Source organism: Oncorhynchus kisutch, linkage group LG29 (assembly GCF_002021735.2).
Source record: "Oncorhynchus kisutch isolate 150728-3 linkage group LG29, Okis_V2, whole genome shotgun sequence".
Taxonomy (NCBI): domain Eukaryota; kingdom Metazoa; phylum Chordata; class Actinopteri; order Salmoniformes; family Salmonidae; genus Oncorhynchus; species Oncorhynchus kisutch.
In genome coordinates this window covers 46717706-46739765 of record NC_034202.2, presented here as the reverse complement: position 1 = coordinate 46739765, position 22060 = coordinate 46717706, and the positions used below count along the sequence as shown (strand labels likewise).

Genomic DNA, 22060 nt, shown 5'->3' with positions numbered 1-22060 from the left:
ATAATGAATTTTATTGAACATACTTAAAATACATATTGCCTTTTTAAACGGATGGATGGATAAACAGATGGATGGATAAACAGATGGATGGATGGATGGATGGATAAACAGATGGATGGATAAACGGATGGATGGATAAACGGATGGATGGATAAACGGATGGATGGATAAACGGATGGATGGATAAACAGATGGATGGATAAACAGATGGATGGATAAACGGATGGATGGATAAACAGATGGATGGATGGATAAACAGATGGATGGATAAACAGATGGATGGATAAACAGATGGATAAACAGATGGATGGATAAACAGATGGATAAACAGATGGATGGATAAACGGATGGATGGATGGATAAACAGATGGATGGATGGATGGATAAACAGATGGATGGATGTATGGATGGATAAACGGATGGATGGATGGATGGATAAACAGATGGATGGATGTATGGATGGATAAACGGATGGATGGATGGATGGATGAACGGATGGATGGATAAACAGATGGATGGATGGATGGATGGATGGATAAACGGATGGATGGATAAACGGATGGATGGATAAACAGATGGATGGATAAACGGATGGATGGATGGATAAACGGATGGATGGATGAATGGATGGATGGATAAACGGATGGATGGATAAACAGATGGATGGATAAACAGATGGATGGATAAACAGATGGATGGATAAACGGATGGATGGATAAATGGATGGATGAATGGATGGATAATTGGATGGATGGATAAATGGATGGACAGATAAACGAATGGATGGATAAATGGATGGATGGATGAATGAATGGATGGATGGATGGATAATTAAATGAATGGATGGATAATTGGATAAATGGATGGATGGATAAACAGATGGATGGATAATTGAATGAATGGATGGATGGATAATTTAATGGATGGATGGATAATTGAATGAATGGATGGATGGATGGATGGATAAACAGATGGATGGATGCATGGATGGATAAACGGATGGATAGATGGATGGATGAACGGATGGATGGATAAACAGATGGATGGATGGATGGATAAACAGATGGATGGATAAACGGATGGATGGATAAACAGATGGATGGATAAACAGATGGATGGATAAACGGATGGATGGATAAACAGATGGATGGATAAACGGATGGATGGATAAACAGATGGATGGATAAACGGATGGATGGATAAACAGATGGATGGATAAACAGATGGATGGATAAACGGATGGATGGATGAATGGATGGATGGATAAACGGATGGATGGATAAACAGATGGATGGATAAACAGATGGATGGATAAACAGATGGATGGATAAACGGATGGATGGATAAATGGATGGATGAATGGATGGATAATTGGATGGATGGATAAATGGATGGACAGATAAACGAATGGATGGATAAATGGATGGATGAATGAATGGATGGATGGATGGATAATTAAATGAATGGATGGATAATTGGATAAATGGATGGATGGATAAACAGATGGATGGATAATTGAATGAATGGATGGATGGATAATTTAATGGATGGATGGATAATTGAATGAATGGATGGATGGATGGATAATTAAATGGATGGATGGATAGATAGATGAATGGATGGATGGATAATGGAATGGATAGATAAACGGATGGATGGATGGATAATTGAATGGATGGATGGATGGATAAATGAATGAATGGATGCATAGATAGATGAATGGATGGATGGATAATGGAATGGATAGATAAACGGATGGATGGATGGATAATTGAATGAATGAATGAATAGATGGATGGATGGATGATGGATGGATGGATAAACAGATTTATGGATGGGATGGATAAATGGAAAGATAAATGGATGGATGGATGGATAATTGAATGAATGAATGCATGGATGGATAAACAGATGGATGGATAATTGAATGAATGAATGAATGAGTGAATTAAATAATGAATTTTATTGAACATACTTAAAATACATATTGCCTTTTTCCAATCTGAGTACAACAATACATACAACTGCTGATAAAAAATGGTTTCATGAAATAAATATGATTCATTCATTCATTCATTGATTTATTGACTGTTTTGATTAATGTGATTTAAGGTGGAGGCCAGGGATAAGGCGGAGAGAGGGACCCAGCGGTTCAAGGTGACAACTCTGAGTATAACACTAGAGGACGTTAATGACTGCCCCCCGATGTTTGTCCCTGGGAGCTACAGCGCCCGTGTCCTGGAGGACCTGCCACTAGGGGCAGTCATCGCCTGGCTGCAGACCCAGGATTCAGACCTCGGACTGGGGGGACAGGTCTCCTACGCTCTGGCCAATGACGGAAACGGCATCTTCGAGGTGGGAGACTTTTCTATGTCTGTACATTGCTGTGTTGTTTATGCTGTAGTCCTGCAGCTTGTAGCTAGGGAAATACAACATGTGTGTGATTACATCTCTGTTATTCTATATCTAGGTGGGTGCAGTGAGTAGTGCAGAGATGGTGGGTCTAATCTAATACTCTATTCTATGTTATTGTATATCTAGGTGGATGCGGTGAGTGGCGCAGATATGGTGGGTCTAATCTAGTACTGTATTCTATGTTATTGTATATCTAGGTGGATGCAGTGTGTAGTGCAGAGATGGTGGGTCTAATCTAGTACTGTATTCTATGTTATTCTATATCTAGGTGGGTGCAGTGTGTAGTGCAGAGATGGTGGGTCTAATCTAGTACTGTATTCTATGTTATTCTATATCTAGGTGGGTGCAGTGTGTAGTGCAGAGATGGTGGGTCTAATCTAGTACTGTATTCTATGTTATTCTATATCTAGGTGGATGCAGTGTGTAGTGCAGAGATGGTGGGTCTAATCTAGTACTGTATTCTATGTTATTCTATATCTAGGTGGGTGCAGTGTGTAGTGCAGAGATGGTGGGTCTAATCTAGTACTGTATTCTATGTTATTGTATATCTAGGTGGATCAAATCAAATCAAATGTATTGATATAGCCCTTCGTACATCAGCTGATATCTCAAAGTGCTTTACAGAAACCCAGCCTAAAACCCCAAACAGCAAGCAATGCAGGTGTAGAAGCACGGTGGCTAGGAAAAACTCCCTAGAAAGGCCAAAACCTAGGAAGAAACCTAGAGAGGAACCAGGCTATGTGGGGTGGCCAGTCCTCTTCTGGTTAAAATGTTCATAAATGACCAGCATGGTCATATAATAATAAGGCAGAACAGTTGAAACTGGAGCAGCAGCACGGTCAGATGGACTGGGGACAGCAAGGAGTCATCATGTCAGGTAGTCCTGGGGCATGGTCCTAGGGCTCAGGTCCTCCGAGAGAAAGAAAGAAAGAATTAGAGAGAGCATATGTGGGGTGGCCAGTCCTCTTCTGGCTGTGCCGGGTGGAGATTTTAACAGAACATGGCCAAGATGTTCAAATGTTCATAAATGACCAGCATGGTCGAATAATAATAAGGCAGAACAGTTGAAACTGGAGCAGCAGCACGGCCAGGTGTACTGGGGACAGCAAGGAGTCATCATGTCAGGTAGTCCTGGGGCATGGTCCTAGGGCTCAGGTCCTCCGAGAGAGAGAAGGAAAGAGAGAAGGAGAGAATTAGAGAACGCACACTTAGATTCACACAGGACACCGATTAGGACAGGAGAAGTACTCCAGATATAACAAACTGACCCTAGCCCGCCGACACATAAACTACTGCAGCATAAATACTGGAGGCTGAGACAGGAGGGGTCAGGAGACACTGTGGCCCCATCCGAGGACACCCCCGGACAGGGCCAAACAGGAAGGATATAACCCCACCCACTTTGCCAAAGCACAGCCCCCACACCACTAGAGGGATATCTTCAACCACCAACTTACCATCCTGAGACAAAGCTGACTATAGCCCACAAAGGCAGGATGACCACATCAGTGAATCAACCCACTCAGGTGACGCACCCCTTCCAGGGACGGCATGAGAGAGCCCCAGTTAGCCAGTGACTCAGCCCCTGTAATAGGGTTAGAGGCAGAGAATCCCAGTGGAAAGAGGGGAACCGGCCAGGCAGAGACAGCAAGGGCGGTTCGTTGCTCCAGAGCCTTTCCGTTCACCTTCCCACTCCTGGGCCAGACTACACTCAATCATATGACCCACTGAAGAGATGGGTCTTCAGTAAAGACTTAAAGGTTGAGACCGAGTTTGGGTAGGCAGACCGTTCCATAAAAATTGAGCTCTATAGGAGAAAGCCCTGCCTCCAGCTGTTTGCTTAGAAATTCTAGGGACAATTAGGAGGCCTGCGTCTTGTGACCATAGCGTACGTGTAGGTATGTACGGCAGGACCAAATCAGAGAGATAGGTAGGAGCAAGCCCATGTAATGCTTTGTAGGTTAGCAGTAAAACCTTGAAATCAGCCCTTGCTTTGACAGGAAGCCAGTGTAGAGAGGCTAGCACTGGAGTAATATGATCAAATTTTTTGGTTCTAGTCAGGATTCTAGCAGCCGTATTTAGCACCAACTGAAGTTTATTTAGTGCTTTATCCGGGTAGCCGGAAAGTAGAGCATTGCAGTAGTCTAACCTAGAAGTGACAAAAGCATGGATAAATATTTCTGCATCGTTTTTGGACAGAAAGTTTCTGATTTTTGCAATGTTACGTAGATGGAAAAAAGCTGTCCTTGAAATGGTCTTGATATGTTCTTCAAAAGAGAGATCAGGGTCCAGAGTAACGCCGAGGTCCTTCACAGTTTTATTTGAGACGACTGTACAACCATTAAGATTAATTGTCAGATTCAGCAGAAGATCTCTTTTTGTTTCTTGGGACATAGAACAAGCATCTCTGTTTTGTCCGAGTTTAAAAGTAGAAAGTTTGAAGCCATCCACTTCCTTATGTCTGAAACACATGCTTCTAGCAAGGGCAATTTTGGGGCTTCACCATGTTTCATTGAAATGTACAGCTGTGTGTCATCCGCATAGCAGTGAAAGTTAACATTATGTTTTCGAATAACATCCCCAAGAGGTAAAATATATAGTGAAAACAATAGTGGTCCTAAAACGGAACCTTGAGGAACACCGAAATTTACAGTTTACATTCACAGAGACAAACTGATATCTTTCCGACAGATAAGATCTAAACCAGGCCAGAACTTGTCCGTGTAGACCAATATGTGGGTTTCCAATCTCTCCAAAAGAATGTGGTGATCGATGGTATCAAAAGCAGCACTAAGGTCTAGGAGCACGAGGACAGATGCAGAGCCTCGGTCCGATGCCATTAAAATGTCATTTACCACCTTCACAAGTGCCGTCTCAGTGCTATGATGGGGTCTAAAACCAGACTGAAGCATTTCGTATACATTGTTTGTCTTCAGGAAGGCAGTAAGTTGCTGCGCAACAGCCTTTTCAAAATTTTTTGAGAGGAATGGAAGATTCGATATAAGCAGATAGTTTTTTATATTTTCTGGATCAAGGTTTGGCTTTTTCAAGAGAGGCTTTATTACTGCCACTTTTAGTGAGTTTGGTACACATCCGGTGGATAGAGTGCCGTTTATTATGTTCAACATAGGAGGGCCAAGCACAGGAAGCAGCTCTTTCAGTAGTTTAGTTGGAATAGGGTCCAGTATGCAGCCTGACGGTTTAGAGGCCATGATTATTTTCATCATTGTGTCAAGAGATATAGTACTAAAACACTTGAGCGTCTCTCTTGATCCTAGGTCCTGGGAGAGTTGTGCAGACTCAGGACAACTGAGCTTTGAAGGAATACGCAGATATAAAGAGGAGTCCGTAATTTGCTTTCTAATAATCTGGATGCAGTGAGCGAAGCGGAGATGGTGGGTCTAATCTAGTACTGTTTTCTATGTTATTGTATATCTAGGTGGATGCAGTGAGCGGCGCAGTGAGGGTGGGGAAGAGGCTGGACTATGAGAGACAGCAGATCTACAACCTGACTGTAGTGGCCGAGGACAGAGGGACACCTATCCTACGCTCTCTATCTTACCTGGACATAGAGGTACACACACACACACACACACACACACACACACACACACACACACACACACACACACACACACACACACACACACACACACACACACACACACACACACACACACACACACACACACACACACACACACATCCCACACACACTAACACCCCCCCCCCCCTCTCTCTCCTCACCTCTCCTCTCTCTCCTCACCTCTCCTCTCTCTCCTCACCCCCCCTCTCTCTCCTCACCTCTCCTCTCTCTCCTCACCTCTCCTCTCTCTCCTCACCCTCTCCTCTCTCTCCTCACCTCTCCTCTCTCTCCTCACCTCTCCTCTCTCTCCTCACCCCCCCTCTCTCTCCTCACCTCTCCCTTCTCTCTCTCTCGCTTTCAAATTCAGATTGCTTTATAGGCATGAAATACAATTTGTAGCCTTGAACTGTACCACCATTACCACTACCACCATTACCACTACCACCATTACCACTACCACCATTACCACTACCAGCATTACCATTACCTCTAGTATCATTACCACTACCACTATTACCACTACCACCATTACCACTACCACCATTACCACTAGTATCATGTCTACCTCTAGTATCTCCACCATTACCACTAGTATCATTACCACTACCACCATTACCACTAGTATCATGTCTACCTCTAATATCTCTACCATTACCACTAGTATCATTACCACTACCACCATTACCACTAGTATCATTTATACCTCTAATATCTCTACCATTACCACTACCACCATTACCACTACCACCATTACCACTAGTATCATTACCACTAGTATCATTACCACTACCACCATATCTCTACGACTACCATTACCACTAGTATCATTTATACCTCTGATATCTCTACGACTACCATTACCACTAGTATCATTTATACCTCCGATATCTCTACGACTACCATTACCACTAGTATCATTTATACCTCTGATATCTCTACGACTACCATTACCACTATCATTTATACCTCTGATATCTCTACGACTACCATTACCACTAGTATCATTTATACCTCCGATATCTCTACCATTACCACTAGTATCATTTATACCTCAGATATCTCTACCATTACCACTAGTATCATTTTTACCTCTGATATCTCTACGACTACCATTACCACTAGTATCATTTATATCTCCGATATCTCTACATTATCACTAGTATCATTTATACCTCCGATATCTCTACGACTACCATTACCCCTAGTATCATTTATACCTCCGATATCTCTACGACTACCATCGCCACTAGTATCATTTATACCTCCGATATCTCTACGACTACCATTACCACTAGTATCATTTATACCTCTATCTCTACGACTACCATTACCACTAGTATCATTTATACCTCCGATATCTCTACGACTACCATTACCACTAGTATAATTTATACCTCTATCTCTACGACTACCATTACCACTAGTATCATTTATACCTCTGATATCTCTACGACTACCATTACCACTAGTATCATTTATACCTCTATCTCTACGACTACCATTACCACTAGTATCATTTATACCTCTGATATCTCTACGACTACCATTACCACTTGTATCATTTATACCTCCGATATCTCTACGGCTACCATTACCACTAGTATCATTTATACCTCTATCTCTACGACTACCATTACCACTAGTATCATTTATACCTCTGATATCTCTACGACTACCATTACCACTAGTATCATTTATACCTCTGATATCTCTACCATTACCATTACCACTTGTATCATTTATACCTCAGATATCTCTACCATTACCACTAGTATCATTTATACCTCCGATATCTCTACGACTACCATCACCACTAGTATCATTTATACTTCCGATATCTCTACGGCTACTCACCATAACTATACAGTCATCCTCGCCGTTACATCAGTACTACATCTACCGTCATTATTACAACTACTACTACTACAACCGCCATCATTAAACTGCTATCCTTACCATCACCCCTACTACCCATACCACTACTATATGGAATGATAATCACAACAACAATAATAATAATAAGTAAGTTACTGTTTACTATGCAGATGTTATTATTCAGTGTCCCTCAGGCTGTGGCAGGAAAATACATATGTGGTTTCAGTCGGAGCCGTTGTTCTTTCGTCCAAGATTGTTTCATGTTCTTCCTCTGGGTTCCATAAGATACAATTGTGAATAAATGTATTAATTTCTGCAAATAATGAATCTCTTGGTGAAGAATATTGCACATACTAAAGGAGAATTCTGTCTCTACCTCCCCTGTTGTGCAGTGACCACATACATACTCCTCTTTGGGTAGCCATGTCTTTTTATGTCTGCCGGTTTCTATTGCCAATCGGTGGTCACTCAGCCTGTACTTGATCTGTCTCTGCTTCGTATCTCTGACAGAGTAGAGATAATCAGGCAGTTGGTCACTCAGCCTGTACTTGGTAAGGATCTGTCTCTGCTTCGTATCTCTGACAGAGTAGAGATAATCAGGCAGTTGGTCACTCAGCCTGTACTTGGTAAGGATCTGTCTCTGCTTCGTATCTCTGACAGAGTAGAGATAATCAGGCAGTTGGTCACTCAGCCTGTACTTGGTAAGGATCTGTCTCTGCTTCGTATCTCTGACAGAGTAGAGATAATCAGGCAGTTGCTCACTCAGCCTGTACTTGGTAAGGATCTGTCTCTGCTTCGTATCTCTGACAGAGTAGAGATAATCAGGCAGTTGGTCACTCAGCCTGTACTTGGTAAGGATCTGTCTCTGCTTCGTATCTCTGACAGAGTAGAGATAATCAGGCAGTTGGTCACTCAGCCTGTACTTGGTAAGGATCTGTCTCTGCTTCGTATCTCTGACAGAGTAGAGATAATCAGGCAGTTGGTCACTCAGCCTGTACTTGGTAAGGATCTGTCTCTGCTTCGTATCTCTGACAGAGTAGAGATAATCAGGCAGTTGGTCACTCAGCCTGTACTTGGTAAGGATCTGTCTCTGCTTCGTATCTCTGACAGAGTAGAGATAATCAGGCAGTTGGTCACTCAGCCTGTACTTGGTAAGGATCTGTCTCTGCTTCGCATCTCTGACAGAGTAGAGATAATCAGGCAGTTGGTCACTCAGCCTGTACTTGGTAAGGATCTGTCTCTGCTTCGCATCTCTGACAGAGTAGAGATAATCAGGCAGTTGGTCACTCAGCCTGTACTTGGTAAGGATCTGTCTCTGCTTCGCATCTCTGACAGAGTAGAGATAATCAGGCAGTTGGTCACTCAGCCTGTACTTGGTAAGGATCTGTCTCTGCTTCGTATCTCTGACAGAGTAGAGATAATCAGTCAGTTGGTCACTCAGCCTGTACTTGGTAAGGATCTGTCTCTGCTTCGTATCTCTGACAGAGTAGAGATAATCAGGCAGTTGGTCACTCAGCCTGTACTTGGTAAGGATCTGTCTCTGCTTTGTATCTCTGACAGAGTAGAGATAATCAGGTAGTTGGTCACTCAGCCTGTACTTGGTAAGGATCTGTCTCTGCTTCGTATCTCTGACAGAGTAGAGATAATCAGGCAGTTGGTCACTCAGCCTGTACTTGGTAAGGATCTGTCTCTGCTTCGCATCTCTGACAGAGTAGAGATAATCAGGCAGTTGGTCACTCAGCCTGTACTTGGTAAGGATCTGTCACTGCTTCGCATCTCTGACAGAGTAGAGATAATCAGGCAGTTGGTCACTCAGCCTGTACTTGGTAAGGATCTGTCTCTGCTTCGTATCTCTGACAGAGTAGAGATAATCAGGCAGTTGGTCACTCAGCCTGTACTTGGTAAGGATCTGTCTCTGCTTCGTATCTCTGACAGAGTAGAGATAATCAGGCAGTTGGTCACTCAGCCTGTACTTGGTAAGGATCTGTCTCTGCTTCGTATCTCTGACAGAGTAGAGATAATCAGGCAGTTGGTCACTCAGCCTGTACTTGGTAAGGATCTGTCTCTGCTTCGTATCTCTGACAGAGTAGAGATAATCAGGCAGTTGGTCACTCAGCCTGTACTTGGTAAGGATCTGTCTCTGCTTCGTATCTCTGACAGAGTAGAGATAATCAGGCAGTTGCTCACTCAGCCTGTACTTGGTAAGGATCTGTCTCTGCTTCGTATCTCTGACAGAGTAGAGATAATCAGGCAGTTGGTCACTCAGCCTGTACTTGGTAAGGATCTGTCTCTGCTTCGTATCTCTGACAGAGTAGAGATAATCAGGCAGTTGGTCACTCAGCCTGTACTTGGTAAGGATCTGTCTCTGCTTCGCATCTCTGACAGAGTAGAGATAATCAGGCAGTTGGTCACCCAGCCTGTACTTGGTAAGGATCTGTCTCTGCTTCGTATCTCTGACAGAGTAGAGATAATCAGGCAGTTGGTCACTCAGCCTGTACTTGGTAAGGATCTGTCTCTGCTTCGTATCTCTGACAGAGTAGAGATAATCAGGCAGTTGGTCACTCAGCCTGTACTTGGTAAGGATCTGTCTCTGCTTCGCATCTGACAGAGTAGAGATAATCAGGCAGTTGGTCACTCAGCCTGTACTTGGTAAGGATCTGTCTCTGCTTCGTATCTCTGACAGAGTAGAGATAATCAGGCAGTTGGTCACTCAGCCTGTACTTGGTAAGGATCTGTCTCTGCTTCGTATCTCTGACAGAGTAGAGATAATCAGGCAGTTGGTCACTCAGCCTGTACTTGGTAAGGATCTGTCTCTGCTTCGTATCTCTGACAGAGTAGAGATAATCAGGCAGTTGGTCACTCAGCCTGTACTTGGTAAGGATCTGTCTCTGCTTCGTATCTCTGACAGAGTAGAGATAATCAGGCAGTTGGTCACTCAGCCTGTACTTGGTAAGGATCTGTCTCTGCTTCGTATCTCTGACAGAGTAGAGATAATCAGGCAGTTGGTCACTCAGCCTGTACTTGGTAAGGATCTGTCTCTGCTTCGTATCTCTGACAGAGTAGAGATAATCAGGCAGTTGGTCACTCAGCCTGTACTTGGTAAGGATCTGTCTCTGCTTCGTATCTCTGACAGAGTAGAGATAATCAGGCAGTTGGTCACTCAGCCTGTACTTGGTAAGGATCTGTCTCTGCTTCGTATCTCTGACAGAGTAGAGATAATCAGGCAGTTGGTCACTCAGCCTGTACTTGGTAAGGATCTGTCTCTGCTTCGTATCTCTGACAGAGTAGAGATAATCAGGCAGTTGGTCACTCAGCCTGTACTTGGTAAGGATCTGTCTCTGCTTCGTATCTCTGACAGAGTAGAGATAATCAGGCAGTTGGTCACTCAGCCTGTACTTGGTAAGGATCTGTCTCTGCTTCGTATCTCTGACAGAGTAGAGATAATCAGTCAGTTGGTCACTCAGCCTGTACTTGTTCAGGTTATCAGTCAACCTACCAGGGTCGTTACAAACAGCACAGGAATGAAATCATCAACATGTATTGGTCACATCTTAATTAATGCTTCAGATATTTGCTTTAAAGCAGATCTATTGGATGTAGTGATCACTGTATAATAGTAAAATATCTAGGAAATGTTGCAAAAGCTGGTCCTAATAAGAGGTCACACAGGTTTTGTAGTGATTCATATGTTGTTGATGTAAATCATATTTGCTGGTCTGTGGTGTGTAATGAGGAACAACCAGACGCTGCTGGTCTGTGGTGTGTAATGAGGAACAACCAGACGCTGCTGGTCTGTGGTGTGTAATGAGGAACAACCAGACGCTGCTGGTCTGTGGTGTGTAATGAGGAACAACCAGACGCTGCTGGTCTGTGGTGTGTAATGAGGATCAACCAGACGCTGCTGGTCCATGGTGTGTAATGAGGAGCAACCAGACGCTGCTGGTCTGTGGTGTGTAATGGGAAACAACCAGACGCTGCTGGTCTGTGGTGTGTAATGGGAAACAACCAGACGCTGCTGGTCTGTGGTGTGTAATGAGGAGCAACCAGACGCTGCTGGTCTGTGGTGTGTAATGAGGAACAACCTGACGCTGCTGGTCCATGGCTTGTTCCAGTTACTAATAAGCTCATTAAGAAAATGACTAAAAACTGTTAAATCCCCGTGAATTGATGAGTTGAAAAATTGTATGGTTAGAGTGGGATGAGGCACTCCTGAGGCGCTCCTCGCCCAAGCCTCTCCAGGTTCTGGCAATCAAGCTGTAAATAATACTGCAAACGTACTGCAACTAGAGAAATCATGTGACTAAACTGAATAAAGAATAATAAACTACACTATGAAACACAGATAAGTTACATAATGAATGATTGTAAAAAGGCTTTGGAGAATCCTAAATGACATTTAGGGCAAAAAGGCAAACTCAGCTCCATCATTCACTGAGATGTCTCATTCATCACAAAACCCACTGATATTACCAACTAGCCACCGGGGTCTGACAATCTGGATGGAATTTGTTTTAGGATAATAACAAACAATATTGCCACATCTTCAATTTGAAGCCTACTAGAGAGCTATAGTCCCTCCGCTACCTAAGAATAGTAAAATCGCCTTTTTTTCAAATAGCTGACCAATTAGCCTGTTACCAACCCTTAGCAAACTTCTGGAACAAATGGTGTTTGACCAGATACAATACTATTTTACAGTAAACAAATTGACAACAGACTTTCAGCATGCTTATAGGGAATTTGTAATTGTCTGTGTATATGAGACAACTGCTAGGTCTGCCCAGGCAGAGCTCCTGACAGACGTTCACTATGGTGCACTGAGTTGGTTGGAACCTCTCCAACGCACAGACAAATAAACAGTGATTCATTTAAGATTGACTTTGAGTGTCCCTGTGTAAGAATTTCCACAACACATTCAACAAGCACGGCACTTACAGAAATGACTGATGATTGGCTGAGAGAAATTGATGATGAAAAGATTGTGGGAGCTGTTTTGTTAGACTTCAGTGCAGCTTTTGACATTATCGATCATAGTCTGCTGCTGGAAAAAATGTATGTGTTCTGGCTTTACACCCCCTGCTGTGTTGTGGATAAAGAGTTACCTGTCTAACAGAACACAGAGGGTGTTATTTAATGGAAGCCTCTCCAACATAATCCAGGTAGAATCAGGAATTATCCAGGCCCCTTTCTTTTTAAAAGCTTTACTGATTCTTTGAGTAAAGCAAGTGTGTCTATGTATGCGGAAGACTCAACATTATACACATCAGCCACTAAAGAAACTACAAAGATGTAAATTACAATTGTCTCAGAACAGAGCAGCATGGCTGGCCCTCGGATGTACACAGAGAGCTAACATTAATAATATGCATGTCAATCTCTCATGGCTCAACGTGGAGGAGAGACTGACTTCATCACTACTTGTTTTTCTAAGGAGTGTTGACAAGCTGAATGCACCAAGCTTTCTGTTTAAAGTACTAACTCACAGCTCAGACACCCATACATACCCCACAAGACATGCCACCAGAGGTCTGTTTAAACTACTGGCACAGAGCTCAGGCACCCATACATACCCCACAAGACATGCCACCAGAGGTCTCTTCACAGCCCCCAAGTCCAGAACAGACTATGGGAGGTGCACAGTACTACATAGAGCCATAACTACATGGAACTCTATTCCACAGTACTACATAGAGCCATGACTACATGGAACTCTATTCCACAGTACTACATAGAGCCATGACTACATAGAACTCTATTCCACAGTACTACATAGAGCCATGACTACATGGAACTCTATTCCACAGTACTACATAGAGCCATGACTACATGGAACTCTATTCCACAGTACTACATAGAGCCATGACTACATGGAACTCTATTCCACAGTACTACATAGAGCCATGACTACATGGAACTCTATTCCACAGTACCACATAGAGCCACGACTACATGGAACTCTATTCCACAGTACCACATAGAGCCACGACTACATGGAACTCTATTCCACAGTACTACATAGAGCCATGACTACATGGAACTCTATTCCACAGTACTACATAGAGCCATGACTACATGGAACTCTATTCCACAGTACTACATAGAGCCATAACTACATGGAACTCTATTCCACAGTACTACATAGAGACATGACTACATGGAACTCTATTCCACAGTACTACATAGAGCCATGACTACATGGAACTCTATTCCACAGTACCACATAGAGCCACGACTACATGGAACTCTATTCCACAGTACTACATAGAGACATGACTACATGGAACTCTATTCCACAGTACCACATAGAGCCATGACTACATGGAACTCTATTCCACAGTACTACATAGAGCCATGACTACATGGAACTCTATTCCACAGTACCACATAGAGCCATGACTACATGGAACTCTATTCCACAGTACTACATAGAGCCATGACTACATGGAACTCTATTCCACAGTACTACATAGAGACATGACTACATGGAACTCTATTCCACAGTACTACATAGAGCCATGACTACATGGAACTCTATTCCACAGTACCACATAGAGCCATGACTACATGGAACTCTATTCCACAGTACTACATAGAGCCATGACTACATGGAACTCTATTCCACAGTACCACATAGAGCCATGACTACATGGAACTCTATTCCACAGTACTACATAGAGCCATAACTACATGGAACTCTATTCCACAGTACTACATAGAGCCATGACTACATGGAACTCTATTCCACAGTACTACATAGAGCCATGACTACATGGAACTCTATTCCACAGTACTACATAGAGCCATGACTACATGGAACTCTATTCCACAGTACTACATAGAACCATGACTACATGGAACTCTATTCCACAGTACTACATAGAGCCATGACTACATGGAACTCTATTCCACAGTACTACATAGAACCATGACTACATGGAACTCTATTCCACATCAGGTAACTGATGCAGCAGGAGAATCAGATTTGAAAAACAGATAGAAATACACCTTCTGGAACAGCAGGGACTGTGAAGCAACACAAACATAGGCACAGACACATGCATACATACAAAAGATAGCATACATATACATGGATTTTGGGGACTTTGCAACCTTTTGCCACATTTCAGGCTTCAAACATAAAGATATAAAACTGTATTTTTTTGTGAAGAATCAACAACAATTGGGACACAATCATGAAGTGGAACGACATTTATTGGATATTTCAAACTTTTTTAACAAATCAAAAACTGAAAAATTGGGCGTGCAAAATTATTCAAGGGGGCCGAATACTTTCGCAAGGCACTGTATATATGTGATTTGAGTAATGAAATATATGTAAACATTGTTTCAAGTGTCATTGTTTATGTGACTCGTGATCCATTTATTAAAGTGGCCAGTGATTGGGTCTCAATGTAGGCAGCAGCCTCTCTGTGTTTGTTACGGTTTTCTTCCGTCGAAGGAGAGTCGGACCAAAATGCAGCGTTGTTAAATCGATACATCGTTAATGACGATGAAATACAAACAATACAAAAACAACAAACGGAAAGTGAAAACCTATACAGCCTATCTGGTGACAACTAACACAGAGACAGGAACAATCACCCACGAAACACTCAAAGAATATGGCTGCCTAAATATGGTTCCCAATCAGAGACAACGATAATCACCTGCCTCTGAGCACCAATTCAGACAGCCATAGACTAAGCTAGAAAACCCCACTAAGCCACAATCCCAAAACCTACGAAAACCCCCAATACAAAACACACCACAAAATAAACCCATGTCACACCCTGGCCTGACCAAATAAATAAAGAAAACACAAAATACTAAGACCAGGGTGTGACAGTGTTAGTGGTGGCTGTTTAGCAGTCTGATGGCCTTGAGACAGAAGCTGTTTTCAGTCTCTCGGCCCCTGCTTTAATGCACCTGTACTGACCTCGCCTTCTGGATGATAGCGGGGTGAACAGGCAGGGTGCTGTAGGTGTCATGGAGGGCAGGTAGTTTGCCCCCGGTGATGCGTTGTGCAGACGGATACCATCAACACCACACATTTTGGGGGGGTTGGAGGTTTTTTTGTTTTGTCCTGTAGTTCATTCAATGTAATTGTAGAATCCAGTGGGTTCTGGTCGTCTTTAATAGTTGATTCTATGTTTAGTAAATCATCATGTATATGCTTTTGTTCATGGTTTGTTTATATAGCTGAAAAGGTTGGAGTTCCAATTTTCAAATCAAAGTGGTTTGATTCTATGGATTCTTCAATCACAATCACTCTGTTTTCTGACATGCTGTTCCTCATTATTTCTTTGTGTATTTCTGTTCTAGTGTTTCACCATAGTGAAGGTCTTCTGGTTTTTGGTTGGATATGTTTCTCCATTTCTTTCATAGGTTCATGCATTCTTCATCAGAGGTCAAATATACTATTTAGGCTTTATTCTGCCAACTGTACACCTTCACTATCGCAGGGAAACGTTTGTTGGCTAATAGTTTTTTGGGTATTTTTCTACACCACTTTGCATCAGTCTTCATCATTTTGTAAATGTTATCTTTACTTTACTAGACAAGTCCGTTAAGAACAAATTCTTATTTTCCTAACCGCGAGGCTACCTGCCACCCCTCTACTATAACCACTAGGCTACCTGCCACCCCTCCACTCTAACCACTAGGCTACCTGCCACCCCTCTACTATAACCACTAGGCTACCTGCCACCCCTCCACTCTAACCACTAGGCTACCTGCCACCCCTCCACTCTAACCACTAGGCTACCTGCCACCCCTCCACTCTAACCACTAGGCTACCTGCCACCCTCCACTCTAACCACTAGGCTACCTGCCACCCTCCACTCTGACCACTAGGCTACCTGCCACCCCTCCACTCTAACCACTAGGCTACCTGCCACCCTCCACTCTGACCACTAGACTACCTGCCGCCCCTCCACTCTAACCACTAGACTACCTGCCGCCCCTCCACTCTAACCACTAGGCTACCTGCCACCCTCCACTCTGACCACTAGACTACCTGCCACCCCTCCACTCTAACCACTAGGCTACCTGCCACCCCTCCACTCTAACCACTAGGCTACCTGCCGCCCCTCCACTCTAACCACTAGGCTACCTGCCGCCCCTCCGCTCTAACCACTAGGCTACCTGCCGCCCCTCCACTCTAACCACTAGGCTACCTGCCGCCCCTCCGCTCTAACCACTAGGCTACCTGCCGCCCCTCCACTCTAACCACTAGGCTACCTGCCGCCCCTACACTCTAATCACTAGGCTACCTGCCGCCCCTCCACTCTAACCACTAGGCTACCTGCCGCCCCTCCACTCTAACCACTAGGCTACCTGCCACCCCTCCACTCTAACCACTAGGCTACCTGCCCCACCTCCACTCTAACCACTAGGCTACCTGCCACCCCTCCACTCTAACCACTAGGCTACCTGCCACCCCTCCACTCTAACCACTAGGCTACCTGCCCCACCTCCACTCTAACCACTAGGCTACCTGCCACCCCACCCTCACTTCCTCCAGGACTGCCTCTCACTTCCTCCAGGACTGCCTCTCACTTCCTCCAGGACTGCCTCTCACTTCCTCCAGGACTGCCTCTGACTTCCTCCAGGACTGCCTCTCACTTCCTCCAGTACTGCCTCTCACTTCCTCCAGGACTGCCTCTCACTTCCTCCAGGACTGCCTCTCACTTCCTCCAGGACTGCCTCTCACTTCCTCCAGGACTGCCGCTCACTTCCTCCAGGACTGCCGCTCACTTCCTCCAGGACTGCCTCTCACTTCCTCCAGGACTTCCTCTCACTTCCTCCAGGACTGCCTCTCACTTCCTCCAGGACTGCCTCTCACTTCCTCCAGGACTGCCTCTCACTTCCTCCAGGACTGCCTCTCACTTCCTCCAGGACTGCCTCTCACTTCCTCCAGGACTGCCTCTCACTTCCTCCAGGACTGCCTCTCACTTCCTCCAGGACTGCCGCTCACTTCCTCAGGACTGCCTCTCACTTCCTCCAGGACTGCCTCTCACTTCCTCCAGGACTGCCGCTCACTTCCTCAGGACTGCCTCTCACTTCCTCCAGGACTGCCTCTCACTTCCTCCAGGACTGCCTCTCACTTCCTCCAGGACTGCCGCGCAAAGATGCAAGAGATTGAACGTCATTGAGTTCGACCCCATTAGTTTTTCATACAGATCAATGTTTTTTCTGTGATCGAATCAATATTTTATCAGCCTCTTTTCAATGCATCAAACCAAAACCCATATAACTTAGCAAGATTGAGTCTGTGATTTTGTTGTAGGCAGAGCCAGAGCGCAATGGAAGTAGAATTCTATTGGCTGGGGTAGCCCACGAGTGAATGCTCTTTTCAGATCAGTTCAGAGCACATCATTGTGCCTGTATTAATTCTGATATGGCTGGGGGACCCTAGTTGGTCCTCAGACAGCAGCTCCAGGGTGTTGGAACACCAGAGTTTAGCCACCAGAGTGTTTTTGAGAAGTTTCTTCCCATCAATGTATTTTTCCCATTTGAGTCAATGAGGAGCACAATCGCTGGCTTTGGTGTGTCCTCAGTGGGAGTGGGGGTGTTGTTAGGAGGGCTACCCGTGGAGCTGACAGGGGTGTTCCTCTGTTAGCTGGGCTGTGTGGTCCTATGTTAGCTGGGCTGTGTGGTCCTCTGTTAGCTGGGCTGTGTAGTCCTCTGTTAGCTGGGCTGCGTGGTCCTCTGATAGCTGGGCTGTGTGGTCCTCTGTTAGCTGGGCTGTGTGGTCCTCTGATAGCTGGGCTGTGTGGTCCTCTGTTAGCTGGGCTGCGTGGTCCTCTGTTAGCTGGGCTGTGTGTTTCTCTCTCTCCTCAAGTTCTCTCACCTCAGACTGGAGTGCAGCCTGCTCTCCCGGAAGGCTGTCTATCTCCCCCTTCAGCCCTCTGGGTACTGTAGGGGGGGTGTTGTGCTGGTCCGTTTTGTGTGCCTGTTCTGTCTGGATTGTGTGGACTTGCTCTCTGAGCTCCACCATGTCTCTCTCCAGCTCTCTGAGCTCCACCATGTCTCTCTCCAGCTCTCTGAGCTCCACCACGTCTCTCTGAGCTCCACCATGTCTCTCTGAGCTCCACCATGTATCTCTCCAGCTCTCTGAGCTCCACCATGTATCTCTCCAGCTCTCTGAGCTCCACCATGTCTCTCTCCAGCTCTCTGAGTTCCACCACATCTCTCTCCAGCTCTCTGAGCTCCACCACATCTCTCTCCAGCTCTCTGAGCTCCACCACGTCTCTCTCCAGCTCTCTGAGCTCCACCACGTCTCTCTCCAGCTCTCTGAGCTCCACCATGTCTCTCTCCAGCTCTCTGAGTTCCACCACATCTCTCTCCAGCTCTCTGAGCTCCACCACATCTCTCTCCAGCTCTCTGAGCTCCACCACGTCTCTCTCCAGCTCTCTGAGCTCCACCATGTCTCTCTCCAGCTCTCTGAGCTCCACCACGTCTCTCTCCAGCTCTCTGAGCTCCACCACGTCTCTCTCCAGCTCTCTGAGCTCCACCACGTCTCTTCTCCTGCCGTGCTCTCTCTTTTGATTCTGTGGAAGTACTTTTGGAAATGTTTGAAGTGGCCCTCCTCCAACACGGTTCTATATTTGTACAGGTTGACAGAGGGCGTCTGAGGGTTCTCGTTTTCCAGTGTTCTGATGTCCCGCCAATACCTTCTCTCTTAAAAAGAGGGGTAAGTGTGCTCTTATAGCGCTGTGCCATGCCCAGGGAAGGTCCGTGTGGATGAATAGGTTGTCTCCAGATTGTAAGAGGCTTGGTAGCCTCTTAACTTTAGCATTCAGTCTTTATAAAGGTACATATCTAGAGATTTATTGGCATGTTGTTTTCATTCAAGGCTTTCGAAGTAGCTTCAGACTGAACGTTTCTTACTCAGTTCCAGGTTGGATGGATATTTTCATGTTTCAGTTTGTGCTTATTTTGCTTGTTGTTTGTTTGTCGGAAAGTTTGCTGGATAATCCTTGGTAGTAAAAATCATAATTAGGTCATTTTGTCCAAAATCAGGGTGTAGGTTTACACTTTGGATTTGGTGTAAAGGTTATATTGTGAAGGGTATTATTCTGTATATGTCCTTGTCAAAAAAAATCCAAGTTTATGCAACTCGAAATCAATGTATTTTTTGGAAAAACATTGAAAGATTCAGGAGCTCATCTGCTCATGACCTTCTGTGGCTCTGTCTCTGAAGCTCTGTCTCTGAAGCTCTGTCTCTGTGGCTCTGTCTCTGTGGCTCTGTCTCTGTGGCTCTGTCGCTGTGGCTCTGTCTCTGTGGCTCTGTCTCTGTGGCTCTGTCTCTGAAGCTCTGTCTCTGAAGCTCTGTCTCTGAAGCTCTGTCTCTGTGGCTCTGTCTCTGTGGCTCTGTCTCTGTGGCTCTGTCTCTGTGGCTCTGTCTCTGTGGCTCTGTCTCTGTGTCTCTGTCTCTGTGGCTCTGTCTCTGTGACTCTGTCTCTGAAGCGCTGTCTCTGTGGCTCTGTCTCTGTGGCTCTGTCTCTGTGGCTCTGTTTCTGTGGCTCTGTCTCTGTGGCTCTGTCTCTGTCTCTGTGGCTCTGTCTCTGTGGCTCTGTCTCTGTGTCTCTGTGGCTCTGTCTCTGTGGCTCTGTCTCTGAGGCTCTGTCTCTGAGGCTCTGTCTCTGTGGCTCTGTCTCTGAGGCTCTGTCTCTGTGGCTCTGTCTCTGTGACTCTGTCTCTGTGGCTCTGTCTCTGTGGCTCTGTCTCTGAGGCTCTGTCTCTGTGGCTCTGTCTCTGTGCCTCTGTTTCTGTGACTCTGTCACAGTGGAACCATCATCATGTTGTATATAACTGACAGTAATACACAGTGGAACCATCATCATGTTGTATATAACTGACAGTAATACACAGTGGAACCATCATCATGTTGTTGTATATAACTGACAGTAATACACAGTGGAATCATCATCATGTTGTTGTATATAACTGACAGTAATACACAGTGGAACCATCATCATGTTGTATATAACTGACAGTAATACACAGTGGAACCATCATCATGTTGTTGTATATAACTGACAGTAATACACAGTGGAACCATCATCATGTTGTTGTATATAACTGACAGTAATACACAGTGGAACCATCATCATGTTGTATATAACTGACAGTAATACACAGTGGAACCATCATCATGTTGTTGTATATAACTGACAGTAATACACAGTGGAACCATCATCATGTTGTTGTATATAACTGACAGTAATACACAGTGGAACCATCATCATGTTGTTGTATATAACTGACAGTAATACACAGTGGAACCATCATCATGTTGTTGTATATAACTGACAGTAATACACAGTGGAACCATCATCATGTTGTTGTATATAACTGACAGTAATACACAGTGGAACCATCATCATGTTGTATATAACTGACAGTAATACACAGTGGAATCATCATCATGTTGTTGTATATAACTGACAGTAATACACAGTGGAACCATCATCATGTTGTATATAACTGACAGTAATACACAGTGGAACCATCATCATGTTGTTGTATATAACTGACAGTAATACACAGTGGAACCATCATCATGTTGTATATAACTGACAGTAATACACAGTGGAACCATCATCATGTTGTTGTATATAACTGACAGTAATACACAGTGGAACCATCATCATGTTGTTGTATATAACTGACAGTAATACACAGTGGAACCATCATCATGTTGTTGTATATAATTGTTCTATATCTTAGCCTTGTGACCCAGTCTATATATCTGTTGTTCGTCATGTAAGTTGAAAGGGGTGTATCTTGGCTATAAAAGACCTTTGTACTTTTGTCTCTTTGCTCTCAACGAATAATTTGATGGTGAGTCGTCGACCAGCCATCATTATCGTAGAGACTCAATCGATTCCCTTTATATGTGTGTGTTTAGTTTAATTGTAATTCTGACTTGCGTGATAAGTTTGTCTCTCTTCATTTGATAGTAAACCACAGGTTTCTCCCTCAGCCAGAATAATTCACAGCTTTATGTTATTAGTAAATGCGCAGAAGTTTGGGAAATGATTGAGATATTTTCTTGAAAAGATATTGTCTAATGTGGGAGTATTTCTCATAGTCGAGGAGGAGGTGCATCTCTGTCCCGTTCAGTGACCAGATAGTGTCACGTTCTGACCTTAGTTCCTTTGTTTTGTCTTTTGTTTT

General features: G+C 44.3%; 1 protein-coding gene across 1 annotated transcript in view; it reads left to right on the top strand.

Annotated features, from left to right (window-relative positions):
- fat3b (FAT atypical cadherin 3b) overlaps nucleotides 1-22060 on the top strand; it is a 333323-nt gene that overhangs the window by 35856 nt on the left and 275407 nt on the right. The window contains 2 exon segments of the mRNA XM_031809102.1: nucleotides 2113-2355; nucleotides 5855-5989. Of these exon segments, the coding sequence (XP_031664962.1) occupies nucleotides 2113-2355; nucleotides 5855-5989 (378 nt within the window).